The sequence below is a fragment of the Budorcas taxicolor genome, chromosome 19 (assembly GCF_023091745.1).
Source record: "Budorcas taxicolor isolate Tak-1 chromosome 19, Takin1.1, whole genome shotgun sequence".
NCBI lineage: Eukaryota > Metazoa > Chordata > Mammalia > Artiodactyla > Bovidae > Budorcas > Budorcas taxicolor.
In genome coordinates, this window is record NC_068928.1 from 17,919,614 (window position 1) to 17,935,679 (window position 16,066).

The following is a 16,066-nucleotide window of genomic DNA, read 5'->3' on the forward strand; positions in this document are numbered from 1 at the left end:
GGTGTTCAATTCAGTGATATTTTGCCTTCTTTTCTAAAGATTTTTTGGTTTGTTATCTATATAGAATTCCAGATATATATATCTGGAATTCTCCAGGCAAGAATACTTGAGTGGATAGCCATTCCTTTCTCCAGGAAATCTTCTTGACCCAGGGATCAAATCCAGGACTCCTACATTGCAGGCAGATTCTTTGCCATCTGAGCCACTAGGGAAGCCCCAATATCTATCTCAGTTCAGTTCAGTCGCTCAGTCGTGTCCGACTCTTTGCGACCCCATGAATTGCAGCATGCCAGGCCTCCCTGTTCATCACCATCTCCCGGAGTTCACTCAGACTCATGTCCATCGAGTCCGTGATGCCATTCTTGAAAGATGTTTTTTCTAGTGTTCTAATTTGATTTTTTTCCTTAGAAATTAATTCCTTTTCTAATCTTATTTTTAATTTTTAAAATTTATTTTTAATTGAAGGATAATTGCTTTACAGTAGTGTGTTGGGTTTCTGCCAAACATCAACACGAATCACCATAGGTACACATATGTCCCCTCCCTGATTTTTTTCCTTTTAGAGCTTTAAAAATTTATTTTCACTGTCTTCTGGCCTCCTTTGTTTCTCATTAGAAACAGTATTTCCTTGTATGTAATGTATCATTTTTCACTGGCTGCTGTCAAAATTTTTATCTTTGGTTTTCAGCAGATTGGCAGTAATGTACCTGAGTGTGACTTTCTTTGTATTTATTCTACTTAAAGTTTGCCAAGCTTCTTCTCTTTAATAAAGTGTTCTCTTTGTTTTTACAAAAAAAAAAAATTAATTTTAATTGGAGGCTAATGACTTTACAATATTGTGGTGGTTTTTGCCATACATCGACATGAATCAGCCATGGGTGTACAAGTGTCCCACCATCTTGAATAAAGTGTTCTTTTTTAAATATTTATTTACTTGGCTGCATCAGGTCTTAGTTGCGGCAAGTGGGCTTAGCTGCCCCATGGCAAGTGAAATTTCCCAGAGCAGAGATAGAACCATGTCCTCTGCACTGGCAGGCAATTCTTAACCAGTGGACCACCAAGGAAGTCTCCATCTCATATCTGTTCTCGGCCCCTCTGAGGGGCTCCTAAGAATCCCAAATTGCTCCTCCAAGTAGTTTTGTTATTGCCTGTTTCCTTCTCTTTCTTCTTCTCTGGACCACAAGTTCCTTTATTGAGTCTCTCATTCTCAGAACTTAGCAGAGTACAGCCAACAGAATGTAACAGTGTAGTTAGAAAGAAAAAAAAAAAAAAAAGGCAAGTAACATGACCCTTAATACACATACAGCCCAGCAGGTGCTGAAACAGACATTTTCAAGGTGCTTTAGGGGACAGAAGAGGAAGCAAGCATGTCTTCATCTGGGCAGTCAGGAAGCCTCAGGAAAGACAGCTCAATGATGTTGCTTGTCCTCTGATCAAAGGAAAATCCCATGAAAAAGCAGAGACTCTCTTAAAGACCCTCCCAACCCTGTGGGTCTCCACTGAAATGAAAACAATGTCTTTCTTCACGTCACTCGAAGGGATAATGAATCATAGAGCCTAGACCTGGGTGATCTATTTCTCTAACATTGCAGCCACCCGCGATTTCTTTCCGTTCCTCTTACCCATCTGGGAGCCTTTGAACAATTTCCTCCCTTACCCTAGAGTGTTTTCCTGGCCCTCTTCTCTTTGACTAACCTCTGAAGAGTTTCAGGTTTCGACTTAGACGTCACTTTCTGAGAGAAGAAGGAGGCTCCCTCCTCCCGCTCACGGTGAACCCCGTTGCCACACACCCTGCAGCAGCCCACACGTCCCCTTTCTGGACACTTGCCTCATTGTCTTGCCCTCTGTTAGGGCTGCTGTCTGGCGGGCTGAACTCTGTGACAGCAGGGACTGCGTCATCTGGTTCCTGCCCGTGCAGAGCCTGGCACCTGGGAGGTGCTCAGAAATAGCTGTTGCTTCCATCGAATTTCAGCAGTTGCTACAACTTCCTCATTTGAAAGAGAAAAACCAAGGCACAGAAGTGGGGAAGTGAGTTTTCCAACAGTCTCATTAGTGGCACCAGTATTCTTGCCTGGAAAATCCCATGGATGGAGGAGCCTGGTGGGATACAGTCCACCAGGTCGCAGAGTCAGACACGACTGGGACACGACCGGGGGACTGAGCACGCACACATGCGTTAGTGGCAGGGCCAGACATGGCATTCAGGCTGGATAGCTCTCTCCCTGGGCCCCAGCTGAGTTGTTGTCTTGTCCTCCTCCTTTCCTTCCAGAGTCTGTGCATGGGAACACTGTGCTTTGAGGGGAGGGGGGTTGTTTGTTCTTTTGTATTAGCTACTAAGATGTGCACAAAGGTAGAACTCTCCCAGGAACATTTTCGATTCATGGGAAAACGCACTACTTTTGAAGAGTGAAAAGTGGATGCTTTTAAAGTAATTTCACCCTAACTTTTAAATTCGAGAACTTTCAAGCCTATAGGAAATTTGCATGAATTGGACAATAAGCATCCAGCTATACTTCACCTAGATGAAGTTGCTAACATTTTGCACAGTGGTCAGCTTTGTCTCTCTCCCCCTGAGTGTGTGTGTACACAGACTTTCTTTTTCATAAATACACACTATATCTATGTATATACTCTCTATGTGCAAATACATTTATATTTTGCTGAACCATTTAGGTCAGTTGTAGACATATTATATTTTATCCCTGACCACTTCAGAATCCCTAAGACCAAGAGCATCCTCCTACACAAATACAGCACAATATCACAGTCTTACAATACTTCTAGCTAATATACATCCATATTGGAACTTCCCCAGTTATCTCGATTACATCTCAAAACCTGTTTCTTTTAAAATCCAAGATCTAATCAAGAATCATGAATTGCACTTTGTGGCTATGTCTCTTTAGTCTTGTCTAATCTAGAACAGTTTTCAGACTACTTGACCTTTCATGATACTGGCAGTGTTGAAGTGTCTAGCAGTCGTTTCGCAGAATTCCTCTAATGTGGACTTGTCCGATTGTTTCCTCATGGTTGGATTCAGATTAAACTTTTTGTTGTTTTCTGTTTTTTTCAGCAAGCTTGGCTGATGCCACGGGTGCCTTCCCATTGCAGTGCCTTCATTCCCGGTGTCCTGAGCCCCGAGGACATTTACCAGCTCCCCAGACCCCTAGGGCAGCGGGGAGGCCCAGGGAGCCAGCAGGTAAAGCCCAAAGCTTTGGTCTTGGCAGAGTTCACTGCCCGTGACAGCTGCTGACTTGGGGAGGGGGCACTCCTGCGGGGCCCCCAAGACTGAAGTGGCAACTCTCCACCAGGCGCTCTGGGTGGCCAGTGGGTCACCTGTGGCTGCAGTCACTCTCTGTTGACACAGCTACAAAGGGAACAAAAAGAGGGCTGGGGGTATGGCTGTGCCAGCGTAGTCCCACCGGAGGGAAGGGATGGCGAGAGGAGAGGGGAGCAATGACAGAGAGAAACAGAATAAAAAAACAGATCAGAAAGTGGTAGATGAAGCAGAGAAGGAGAGAAAAGTGGAAACAGACGGCAGCAGAGACTCAGAAGCACAGGCCCCTGGGGGCGGGCGGGGGGGGGGGGGGGGTTGGGGGTGGGGGTGGGGAGGCGGGGTGGGGGTGGGGGTGGGAGTGGGGGGGCGGGGGTATGGGGGGCGGGGCGGAGGGGCGGTGGGGGCGGGGGGGCGGTGGGGGCGGGGGGGCGGTGGGGGCGGGGGGGGGGTGCGGGGGTGCGGGGGGGGGGGGGCAGGGGAGAGCACCAGCTACTGTTCCTCGTTAACAACTTCCCAGTCCATTTCAGAGGCCCTTCAGCTTTGGGATTTTGGGAGAGTGAAGCAAGTCTGTGTTTATCCTGGTCAGACTCAAAGGGCACCAGGGTTTCTCCCCAGGGGCCGCGTGGGGTCACCTACTCAGGCTCTACTTTTCCAAACACGGAACTTCTCCTTGGTGTCCCAGGAGCCAGAAAGCCCTGGGCCAGAAGTTTCCTGCTCAGAATGTCTCCCCTCCTTCCATGAGGCTGTCTGCAGATGGGGAAGCCTGCTCGAGACACATTTGGGGCAAAGGGGAGGAGCAGGAAAGGAGCAGACAGACCAGGGCCCAGAGAAGAGCAGCACCCTAAAAATAGCCTTCCTTCTGAGTGGGGAGGAACCCAGAATCCCAGGAGCTGCCGGCGGGTGTGACCTTCCTAACAGGCCGAGGATTTCTCACGGGAAAAGGGACTCAGGGGCAGGGAGCGGAGGGGCAGAGAGGCTGCTCGGCTCCAGGGAGGGAGCAGGGTAGAAAACGGGACCTAAGCGACAGTTCAGGCTTCCCTGGGGGTTCAGTGGTAAAGAACCCGCTTGCCAGTGCAGGAGCTGTGGGTTCGATCCCTGAGTTGGGAAGATTCCCTGGAGGAGGAGATGGCAACCCACTCCAGTAATCTTGCCTGGGAAATCCCACGGACAGAGGAGCCTGGCAGGGCTACAATTCATGGGATCGCAGAAGAGTCAGGCACAACTTAGAAACTGAACGTGAACGACAATAGCGACAGCTCTACCAAGATGAAGCTCATCTGGATGCCACTAGGGAAGGCCTCCCGGTAGAGGAACTTAACGTGGACAGAGAGGGTTTTCGGGCAATAATGTGCACTGTCTGAACTTCTCTTGGGCCAGAAGAGAAGAAAACGGAAAGAGGGCAGTCAGGAGCCATGACCCCGGTTTCAGGACTCACAGCTGAACCCAAGCAAAGAAGCCCCTTTCTGCCCACTTTCCTTGGCCAAAGGAACACACGCAGGGCCCTGTATCTTACCAAGGAGGTTGAGGGGCGTCAAGGGGCTGGAGAGGACCTCTCGAAAACTCTCCAACCATTCACGCTGCTCCTTCTCGCTGGGGCAGGTGAAGACGAACCTCCGGTGGGGGGTGACGATGGTGAGGCCAGCTTTCCAGCGGTTCCCTCGGATGCCCTTGGGCAGGTCTTCGAATACCTGGTACCCCTGTTCATTGCTCCCGAGAAACACCTGGCCCAGCTCGAAGGCATCCTGAAAAGAGAGGACAGAGGTCATCAGAGGCCACACCTGGGGCAGAGGGCCACCTGCAGGCCTGAGAGCCCCCAGGTCCATCTTAGTAAGAGGGCTGTGTGTGTTGGGTGGGGGGCTCTGTTGGGGATTTCAGCTAGGTGGACCCCTGACTTTAAAAGGCTCAAACTATAAAGGAAATCACACACAGCCTCTGTTTAAATGAGCTTCTCTGGTGGCTCAGTGGCGAAGAACCTGCCTGCAAAGCAGAAGAGGTCGGTTGGATCCCTGGGTCAGGAAGATCCCCTAGAGGAGGGCACCGCAAACCACTCCATATCCTTGCCTGGGGAATCCCATGAACAGAGGATCCTGGCGGGCTACAGTCCATGGAGTCACAAAGAGTCAGACATGACTTAGCAACTAAACAACAACATCTGTTTAAATGATACTTAATGTTTGCGTGTGTGCATGCTAAGTGACTTCAGTCACATTAGACTCTTTGTGACCCCATGGACTGTAGCCCGTCAGATTCCTCTGTTCATGGGATTCTCTAGGCAAGAATACTGGAGTGAGTTGCCATGCCCTTCTCTAGGAAATCTTCCCAACCCAGAGATCGAACCTGCACCTCTTAGGTCCCCTGCATTGGTAGATGGGTTCTTTACCACTAGCACCACGTGGGAAGTCCCATACTCAGTGTTTATGGAAAGCTAACTCTGGGAGTTGGCGATGGACAGGGAGGCCTAGCATGCTGCAGTCCATGGGGTCGCAAAGAGTCAGACATGACTGACCAACTGAACTGAACTGAACTCTGCACTAAGAATTCAAGTGCTTTATGTATAGTAACTCATAGAATAATCCTCAGGGCAACCTCTGAAGATGGCAGTGTTATTAAGTCACCTCCTGATTGAGGAAACTGAGGCAAGGAGAACTGAGTGCTCTGCCAAAATGCCATGGGTGCACCCCTAAAAGTGGCAGGGCTGGTCCCAGAGCCCAGACAGTCAAGTTCTAGAGCTCTTACTCCCAACCGTGACTCTCCACAGCCTCCATGTTGGAAGGCAGCCCTGGAGACTAGAGGATGGGGAACCCCTCTCTTGGCTACATTGGCAGCTTTTGGATACACGTGAAGGACTTCCTGAAGGTGAGGGAGAGCACAGTTTCATGCACAGGATGACTTAGAGACAACCAGTGATGGAGGGGTGTCTCTCGCTGGGTCTCTCCAGCCCTGTCACATCCCATGGTCCCCGACCAGCTCTGACCCCACCGCTGCCTGCTGGTGCTCAGCAGAGGGGCCATCAGTGACTCTTACCAGTGGGTTCTTGTAATAAAGCAGCCTGCGCTCCTGGGGATCCAGAGCAAACCACCTTTTCTTGAAAGGTTCTCTCTGCTGCAGAAGAGGGAACTTTGTATCAGGCTTGGCCAGGCGGGGGTGGGGCACAGAGGTCAGAGGGCCAGCCTGGGCCAGGACGAGGGAGCCGGTCAGTTCCTGGCTTGGCAGTCGGACACCCCGGTGCTCGCCCCACCCCCTGGCCTCGAGCTCTGATGGCTCCAAACACCCTCCTCCACCCCAGCTTTCCCTTGCAGCCTCCAGCCGCTGCCTATGTGCGTTGGAAGAAGCATTTTCCTCTTTCTCAGGCTGTGGACAAGACATCTCAGAAAAAGGAACCTGGGAAATCAGAAGTGGCTACTGCTCAGCGCTTCTGAAAGCCCTGGCCTTGGCCAAATTCTAACCTAGGTCAGGGGAAGGAAAGTCCCCCTAAGAGCCACAGGGGCGGTACCACCAGCTGGTGAAGGACGAAAACCTGCAACCCTTTACCCAGCCGTCTGAGGCTTCCTTTACTGTGACTGCCTAACACTTTTCACTGTCATCTTAACAAACATTGCGTCAGCGTATTACACCTTAAAAAAAAAAAACAAAGCATCGGAAAGCCGTTGCTTTCCCACTCCAATATTCTTGCCTAGGAAATCCCATGGACAGAGGAGCCTGGCAGGCTATAGTCCATGGTGTCGCAAAGAGTCAGACACAGCTGAGCGCACACACATCTGCTTGCTTCTTTCTTCCTTCTCCTCCTCCCTTCCCCGCTTCCCTGCACCGCCCCCTCTGCGCAACCCCCCACCATCTCCATCTTCTGGCTTGGAGCTTCACCCCACCAGCATCCAGGCTGAGTCGGAGACATCCTGGGGTGGCAGGGGCCTCACTGGCATCCAAGCACAGGTACCGAGGTGAGTTCTCTCAGACCAATCACTAGTCCTGCCTCACTTGAACAGTCCTGGTAGGGCCCCAGCTCGGAGCACACAAGTGTTCAAGAGCTGCCCCCCAAAGGAGCTGTGCTTTTCAGCTGTGCTTTCCCTTTTCAGCTGTGCTTTCCCAAGAACAGGGTCAGTTAGATGGTGTAAAGATGAGAGCACTGATGGTGATGCTGATCAAGAAGGAAGATGCCCAGTTGCAGGGAGAAGCATCTGCAGTGAGGCTGGACCACCCTCCAGCCACCCTGTCTCCACTTGGTCCTTCACCCCCGGAACTCACAAAAGTCCATTTACTTCCGCTTCCTCCCTCCTCCCTGCCCCTGGTTCCTCATTTTCCCACCTCCCCACTTTGGCCCCACTGCCCACTGGGACTGAGGCCATGAAAGTCCCCCCCGGGAACATGGGATGTACCTTCGGACCGGTCTTTTCCATGAAGCCTTGTTTGAGATAGTTCCTGGTGATGAGGGGCACAAGCTGGGGGAAGAGAGACACACATTGACCCCCTGCCTCCCACCCAAGAGGCCAAGCTTCCCCAATGAACTTGGCTCCCCAACAAAGGGGGAAGTTTGCAATGGGGAAGGATGTGTGCACATGGTTATATTTGGTATGGATGCAACGCTAACATTTCGACAGAGCCCGACAACAGCACCCCAGATGTCTGCAGAGCTAATCAACACAGCTGAGTCTTGGTATAAAGACTTAGGTTAAGGGTTCTTTCAGCAATTCCAGGAGGAGGACGCAGGTCAGGCTCTGAGGAGACCCTCCTGGTATCAGGGGGGGTTGTATTCTGAGCATCTACTGTGTGTCATCGGTTGGATGGCATGACCGACTCGATGGATGTGGGTTTGAGCAAGCTCCAGGAGTAGGTGATGGGCAGGGAAGCCTGGTGTGCTGCAGACCATAGGGTCACAAAGGACTGGACACGACTGAGCAACTGAACTGACTGACTGTGTGTCAGGCTCTGCGTGTAATTCTCAACCACCCTGTGAGGTGGATGTTATCATCTTCATGCTCTGTATGAAGAAACAACACCTCAGAAAAGTCACTGAGGATTTTCCCGAAGACATGTCGCCAGTAGGATGAACTTTCACCACCGAGAGCCAACAGACACCAGCCAGACCCTAGTAGTAGCTCTATGATGCTACTACTCTGTGATGCTCAAGTATAAATATGCCAGAACCTTCTGATCAGGCCCTTGGCCAAGACCTGGGCATTGGCAGGGATTCTGAGCCAGGGCCATAGGACGGAATGGCAGGACGGATTAAGAAAGCTCTGGACTAGGAGTCAGGAGACTTGAGTTCTAGCTCCAGGTCTGACCTCAACCAGCTGTGTTACCTTGGTAAGACCTTATACCTCTCTGGGCCCGTTTCCTTCTGTGTAATAAGGATACCGCATTATGTGATCTACAAGACTGTCCTACGCTCAGAGAAGCTTCCAGGGATTGACACTGGCCTCCTATGCTCCAGGGTTTCAAACTGGCAAGTCTAGAGCTTCAGATGAGAACAGAGCCTGGGTCGAGAGCAGGGGCAAAGGCGATGTAAGGTTTGGGAGTAGGAATGGGAAGTCTGAAGGGAGAAAGTTGTGAGCGAGAAACCAAAAATACAGAGGACACCACTCCCCTTTCCCTAAAGTGCATTCTGTAGGCTTTAATTCCTTCATTTGGAGCAAAGACAAGAGTCCTAATCGCTCAGTCGTCTGAACTGAAGCCAGAGCAGGGTGGATCTAGGCCTTGAGAAGGAGAAAGAGGCCGGGAATGGGGTACTATGCCCTGCACCTTAGACACCTTGGCTCACTGGACACATGCAGCCTTGGAGGCAGGGACTGTCCCAGTGGTGACAGATGAGTAAACTGGGGCTTGGAGAGGTGAGGCCACTTGCTTTGCATGACACATCAGCTTCCCTGCCTTCGGGTCCATGCATTTCTTTTTACAGGACCACAATCCCACTAGGGTCCCCCAGGTTTCTGGCATTGGACCCCTGAGCTCGGGCAAGACTTGGGTGGTTGCTCAGAACCTCATACCCTATGTAGACATGGGGGGAGGAAAGACGGGGAGAGAGGCAGGCGGGGAGGAAACTAGGGGAGGAAAAGGGGTAACGATGGTGGAGGCGGGAGGAAGAGGACATTGAGGATGCTGACCAAAGCCCAGTTTCCCCCGCATGGGTCGGGCGAGTTGGAGAGCTGCCCAGACAATGAGGCGGGGCGTCTGCAATTTGTCCTCAGTGTCTCCAGGCAGCAGTCAGCACCCGCACGCCACGCCCATGCAAGTGGGCATTCAACCGCTATGGCTGCTGACTCTGCAGGCCGGGAGGGCCCTGAGCCAGGCCTGGCTGGAGGAACTCGTGGAGACGTGCCGTCTCAGTGCATCCCTAGGTCTGGAGAGGACCCCTGTTGCAGACACTTTGCTCCCTGCAAACTGGGGAATTAAGGAGCACTTAGGCTTTCAAGAAGGGTCTAACAGTTGGGAATAAGAAAGTCCCTGGAATGGGACTTCCCTGGTGGTCCGGTGGTTAAGACTCTGCACTTCTACTGCAGGGGGCCCAGGTCCCATCCCTGATCAGGGAAATAATGCTCCACATGCTGGGTGGTATGGCCAAAAAAAAAGTCACACGATTAACATGGTCTTTCCACCCCCTATCTCTTACAAAATCCTTCCAGAGCAGGCCTAACCCAGGGACTAGAGCACAGCACCTCAGAGTTAGAAGAGGCCCTGCAGATGACCCAGACTAAGCGCAGTGGTCACACAGCACGTCAGCAGCAGAGCATCCACAAGGACCCAGGCCTCTCAGCTCAGCCTGCGGCCCACTCTATACAGCTTCCCCAGCCAAGCCTGAGGGAGGTACATGGATGCCCCAGACCTCTGAAGACAACTGAAATGAACTTCTCAGGCTCACTGTCACCTTGGCCATGAAAGGCAGACTCTTTCTGTTAGAATGATAATGGGAAAGATCCCACTGCCTTCCTTAAAGCAGACTAGGAGAGGGCAAAGTAGGGGATGTTCAAGTGGGAAGAACACCTTCGGTTACACACTTGACCTTCCTGGGACTCAATTTCTCATCACTGGAATGGGAATAATCACCTCACCTAACTGCTGGCCACAAAGGACGATTAGATAAAAGGGATGACAAGATAAACCAGGTTCAGAAGCACGTTGTAAGCAGTATGTGAGGGACCATTTGTGCATTGCAGTGGGAGAAGTCAGGAAGAGATGCCCAAATCCTGAGCCTTTTGACACTGTGAGTGACGGATCCCAAAGGGGAGAGTCTGATCTGCTTTTTGGAGACTGCCTTGCCAACAGTGAGGCCATACCCCCCGCCTCCCCAGGAGAAAGCTTTTGGTTTCCCGCTGAGGTCCCCAACCCCAAGGCTCAAGATCTTTCCTGCAGTCAAACTGAGTCTGGCCTCTGTGTGTCTTTGAGGTCAGCCAACCAGGAGCACAGGAGGTGGCAGACAGGAGCCGTGGAAGTTGGGGTCTGCATTTAGCTCACCTCAGACTCTGGGAGCTCAGGAAAGGCCATTTTTAGGTATTGGAGACGAGCTGCACGGAGGGCGTTGAACCAGTCCACTATCTCCTGCAGAGAGACAGGCAAAGGACAGACAGACAGTCAATGAGACTGAGAGCCGGTGGGGGCCGGGGGGGCGCGGGCAGCTGAGGCTGGCAGCAGGCAGCCAGCTGGATCTTCAGGTTTGAGCACATGCACACCCCCCAGTCCTACGCAGGCTGATCCCAGGCACCTGGGAGGATGGTGCCAGAGCCCAGGGCGTCACCCGAGCAAGTGGGGAACAGATCCCCAGAGCCATGGGAAAGGACCAAGGCCAACCGCACAGGAGTTATGCAGCGGCCCAGCACAGTGCTTGGCTCTTGCTACGGTGTGTATGCATCACCCGAGGATCTCGTTAAAATGCAGATTTGAATTCAGTGCGTTTGGGGTGGGGCCTGAGATTCTGCATTCCTAACAAGTTCACAGATGATGAGCTGCTGGTCATTGGGAGACACGTTGAGGAGCAAAGGTCCTCAGATGTCAAAGACCAGCTTTCAGGTGGGGGCAGGTGCTCCTGGGGATGCGCCATCAATACAATGCTCATCACCTGGAGTGCAACTTAGGCCGAAGCTGGCGTGGACCTCCTGTGTCCCTCTGGGAGAGCGCCTCCCTCAGCAGTGTCCACCCTCGTCTCTCACCTGCTGAACCCGTTATTCCAGCCGGTTCTGCCTCTGCTCTGCTGCTCTTCATTCAGTCCTTACGGCAGCCAGAGTGATTTCCAAATTGCAAATCTAATTGAGTCTAGCTTGGAGTCCTCTCCACTACCCTCAGGGGAAGAGCCTTAAGTTCTTTAGTATGACTTACTTTGCCCTCTGGACTTCCCTGACAGCTCGGACAGTAAAAATTCTGCCTGCGAATCTGCAGGAGACCCAGGTTCGATCCCTAAGTTGGGAAGATCCCTTGGAGAAGAAAATGGCAACCCACTGCAGTATTCTTGCCCGGAAAATGCCATGGACAGAGGAGCCTAGTGGGCCACAGTCCGTGGGGTCACAAAGAGTTGGACAGGACGGACTGACTAACACTGTCGCTTTCACTTTCCTCTCTGAGCTCTTTCCATACAAAATCATTTGCAATCGCTGCCCCCATGTTCTTCCCTTCTCTTGGAACACTCTGCCTCACCCACCTCTCTGCCCTCACCCTTGATACACCTTTTATCTAGAACATTTTATTCATCCTGAGAGGGAGTTTAGATGGAATAGATTTTTGCTCCACCCAAACCCTGATTCTATGAAAAATGCCCCACCCATTCTCAGCCACGCACCACCCATCCACACTTGCAGTCACACTTGCTGCTATGATCCTACCCCTTCTTGGCCACAGAAAATGGATGAGGGCTGGACCAGCACAGGGGCTGAACAGGGCTTATCGGATTCTGTCTCACAGGAGTATGGAAGAGGAGAGGAAAGACCTGCTCAAATAGTTGCTGTGCTGCACTTGGATACAATACAATGATTGAGAAATTAATTTGAACTTGGTTTCAAAGGTATGAAACATCAGTACCTTTCCTCCGTTTTAGGCCAAGCTTTGCTGGTTCAATATTCCTAAACTCTCTTGACCAGGGCATGAAGAACCTTATAGGGTTTCAGGCACTAAGGGAAGGGGGTCATCCCCACGGAAGACCCACCCAGGCCTTCACTTTGGAAAGATTCTTCCAGTCACAAATCCAACCTGCATACAGTTTGGTTTGTCCTTAAGTTTTGCCTGTTTCAGTTCTCTATACACGTGTTCCTGTTTGCCACAGACTTAAGGCTGTCCACTTTACTTTTAATTTGCCCACCTGGCTCCTGCAGGCGTGAGTTTCTGCCCCCCCATTTATGCTCATCTAAGGGAGAAGCTGCGGCATCACCAGGGAGAGGAGACTGGCCGGAACCAGGTTGTCAGCTGCTCTACAGCTAGGCCAGTGGGAGGGAGTCAGGTACCGTAAGTGTCTGAGATCGTGGGCACCTCAGCAAAAGTCCTTTAGCAGCGATGGGCATGGAGAGGTAGCCACTGGTATCCAGTTAGTCTGGACATGGGGCCGCAGCAGTGAGCCCAGCATGGACTGAGAGCCAGGGATCTCCTCCAGGTCTCCTGGACTGCACGAGTCCCAAGATTCTGGTAAAGCCGATGGAGGGAGCCGAGAAAAATGAGTGGCACTAGACTTCTTGGCAGTTTGGGGAATGAGATCCTTGCATTTAGAGAAACAAAGAAGCGAGAAGTTACTTGCACTCCTGGTTTTATAGAACAATGTGTTCCTGTTAAGAGTGTATTCTCTCTCTCTCCAAACACACACAGAATCACACACATCACAGTTCTTAATTCTAACCTCTCAGGCGGCCCAACCATGCTTCTATCCTTTGAAATAAATACCCCTGTTTCTTTTCCACGCATGACCCTTTTAAGCTGGTTTGAGTGTTCTCCTTCTCAGCATACTCACACAGTTCTTAAGTAGAACCTCCCTCTTTGGATAGCCTTTTAGAGTGCCCCTCCCCCAGACTAGGCCACTTATATGTCTCCTGTGCGTCTCTAGCATGGCCGCCACCGGCATCATCACACAGTATCTTCAGTGCCTATTTCCCCATCTGTCTCTTTCCCAAGACTATGAGATCCCAGAAGCCCATTCACTACACACCCCAGTGCTGTGCACGTTGCAGGGAGGGGCTCTGTAAGGATTTACTGAAAGAGTGAAGTCCTGAACACAGAAATGATCAGGAACGGCTCTCAAGAGCTTGTCTTCCGCTGCTGCCACAATCGTGAGCAAATAACAACAGTGACAACTAACGTTTACAATGCACTTCACAGTAATGAGATGCATTCACATTCATGGTTCAGAGTCTCTCGATCCTCAAGACCCCTCCAGGAAGTGGGTATTATCAACCACACACAGGCAGACTTGGGAGGGGAAGGGACCTGCCCTCGTACACACAAGGGAGTGGCAGAAGCAGGGTCCCAACTTCTGACTCCAAACCCCAGCTCTTCAGACCACGCCAGGAAGTCAGCCCAGACGCTGGAGAGAGCAGGAAGCCTGCTAGGAGGACGATCCACGGTCAGTATCCCAGTGCTGGGGCCTCGGGAAGATCCAGGCCCTGCATCTAGTTTCTGACTCCTGCTGGCAAGGGTCTTCCTCCAGCAGAGGCACATGGGGTGGTAAGACAGGTGCAGGGTTCAGGAACCATCGGCCACATGACTTTGAGCAAATTACTTAACACACCCATGCCTCAGTGCATGGGTACTAAGTTGCTTCAGTCGTGTGTGACCCTTTGAGATGCTCTGGACCGTAACCTGCCAGGCTCCTCTGTCCATGGGATTCTCCAGGCAAGAATACTGGAGTGGATTGCCATGGCTTCCTCCAGGGGATCTTCCTGACCCAAGGATTGAAACTTCATCTCCTGAAACTCCTGCATTGCAGGTGGATTCTTTACCGCTGAGCCACCAAGGAAGTCGCATGCCTTGGTAACATGGAGATAAAACATTTCCAGGGTTATTTTGAAGATTAAGAACTGATGTACAGGACTTCCCTGGCAGTCCAGTGATTAAGACTCCACGCTTCCAATGGGTCCATCTTTGGTCAGGGAATGAAGATCCCACATGCCGCAAGGCGCAGGCAAATTAATTAATTAATTTTTTAAAAAGAAAAGCAATGATGTATAGTGATCACCAAGAAAAGTGCCCAGCACAGAATTAATAGCAAATCACAAAACATCAGCCCCCACCTTTGCGCCTCCTCACCTCCACTTAGCATCTCTGACTCTTGCCCAGTCACATGACCCTGCCATTTAGAGCTGGCTTTTGTCTTTGCAGCTGTACTATTGGCCTGCTCTTCTCTGACGGAGCTGACTTCCTGGACCTTTGATAGTGCTTCTCAAACTTCAGCGTGCCTGAGTGTCACCTAGGGATCCTGTGAAAACGCAGTTTTAACTCAGCAGGTCCAGGATGGGCCCAAGACACTAGTTCTAACAAGCTCCCAGGTGATGCTCACGCAGTTGGTGCCGGACCACACACTGCGATGGGAGGCCATGGGATGCACTGCTGTTTGAGCTTCGAGTCATCCCTTCTCTCATATCTGGAATCTCTGGCTGCACCTGATTTGCCACCTCTGGGCATAGTCCCGTCTGCTAACCGGATGGCCCTTGGTGGCTGTGCACCATCCAGACACACCCCTGGTCCCCGCCTGGTTCCTCTCCCAGATCTCTCTCTGCCTTAACTTCTGCTCTGTCCCGACCAGAAGTGACAGCAGGGACTTCCCTGACGGTTTGGTGGTTCGGACTCGGTGCTGTCATTGCCGTGGGCCCGAGTTTGATCCCTGGTTGGGGAACTAAGATCCCACAAGCCACACAGTGTGGCCAAACACAGAAAGTGACAACAGATGAAAGCGAACAGCAGCGGCACGTCTCAGGAGGCTGCTGCGCCAGGGAGCCAGGGAGCTGCGTCTGCAATGTTCGGGGCTGCTGAGCTGGAGGCTGGAGAGGCAACGCCATCCTCTCACCTTCCCACTCTCGTGGTACACAAAGAGGTTCCGAACGTGGCCATCTCTCCGGTAGGTGATCTGCAGCCCGTGGGGGTTCCCAATCTTCTCTGTCTGGAAGGTGGCATTCAAGTCCTTGATGCTGATGACAGCTTTGGGGTCTTTACCCTGAAAGAGAGGAATCGGATGCTCAGGATGCCTACAGTCAGTGGAGTGACTTCTCCTCACCTTCGCCATCAAGCCTTAAGCCAAACATGACCAATTCGGAACTCCACATAGGTTTTGTAATGTTCTTGCTCTAATATCAAGATCCACAGATATTCTACCATTCTCTGTATCCAGCCATTCCACTAATACTACTACTACTAAGTTGCTTCAGTCGTGTCCGACTCTATGTGACCCCATAGACAGCAGCCCACCAGGCTCCCCCATCCCTGGGATTCTCCAGGCAAGAATACTGGAGTGGGTTGCCATTGCCTTCTCCAATGCATGAAAGTGAAAAGTGAAAGTGAAGTCGCTCAGTCGTGTCCGACTCTTAGCGACCCCGTGGACTGCAGCCCACCAGGCTCCTCTGTCCATGCGATTTCCCAGGCAAGAGTACTGGAGTGGGGTGCCATTGCCTTCTCCGAGCCATTCCACTAATCCTGCTTAATCAATTGGCTTCTCTGAGCTGGAAGGGGGCTTGGAAAGACCGTAACTTGGCCTTTTCAAGTTTTTCAGCCATAGAACTTTTTCTAAAATAAATCATTAGGATTTCCCTTAGCGGCCCAGTGGTTAGGACTCCACACTTCCACTGTAGGGGCCACGGGTTCAGTTCCTGGTCAGGGAACTAAGATCCTTCATGC

At 51.5% G+C, this 16,066-nt stretch overlaps 1 protein-coding gene across 1 annotated transcript in view; it reads right to left on the minus strand.

The window, feature by feature from the left end:
• Nucleotides 1-3,235: 3,235 nt before the first annotated feature.
• The window catches only part of ADAP2 (ArfGAP with dual PH domains 2), a 28,437-nt gene continuing 15,606 nt past the window's right edge, over nucleotides 3,236-16,066 (minus strand). Inside the window, exons 7-12 of the mRNA XM_052657447.1 lie at nucleotides 15,243-15,389; nucleotides 10,724-10,807; nucleotides 7,651-7,713; nucleotides 6,302-6,448; nucleotides 4,791-5,019; nucleotides 3,236-3,367 (exon numbers count right to left, since the gene is read on the minus strand). Coding sequence (XP_052513407.1) covers nucleotides 3,333-3,367; nucleotides 4,791-5,019; nucleotides 6,302-6,448; nucleotides 7,651-7,713; nucleotides 10,724-10,807; nucleotides 15,243-15,389 — 705 coding nt within the window. The 3' untranslated portion in view covers nucleotides 3,236-3,332. The remainder of the gene's footprint in view (nucleotides 3,368-4,790; nucleotides 5,020-6,301; nucleotides 6,449-7,650; nucleotides 7,714-10,723; nucleotides 10,808-15,242; nucleotides 15,390-16,066) is intronic.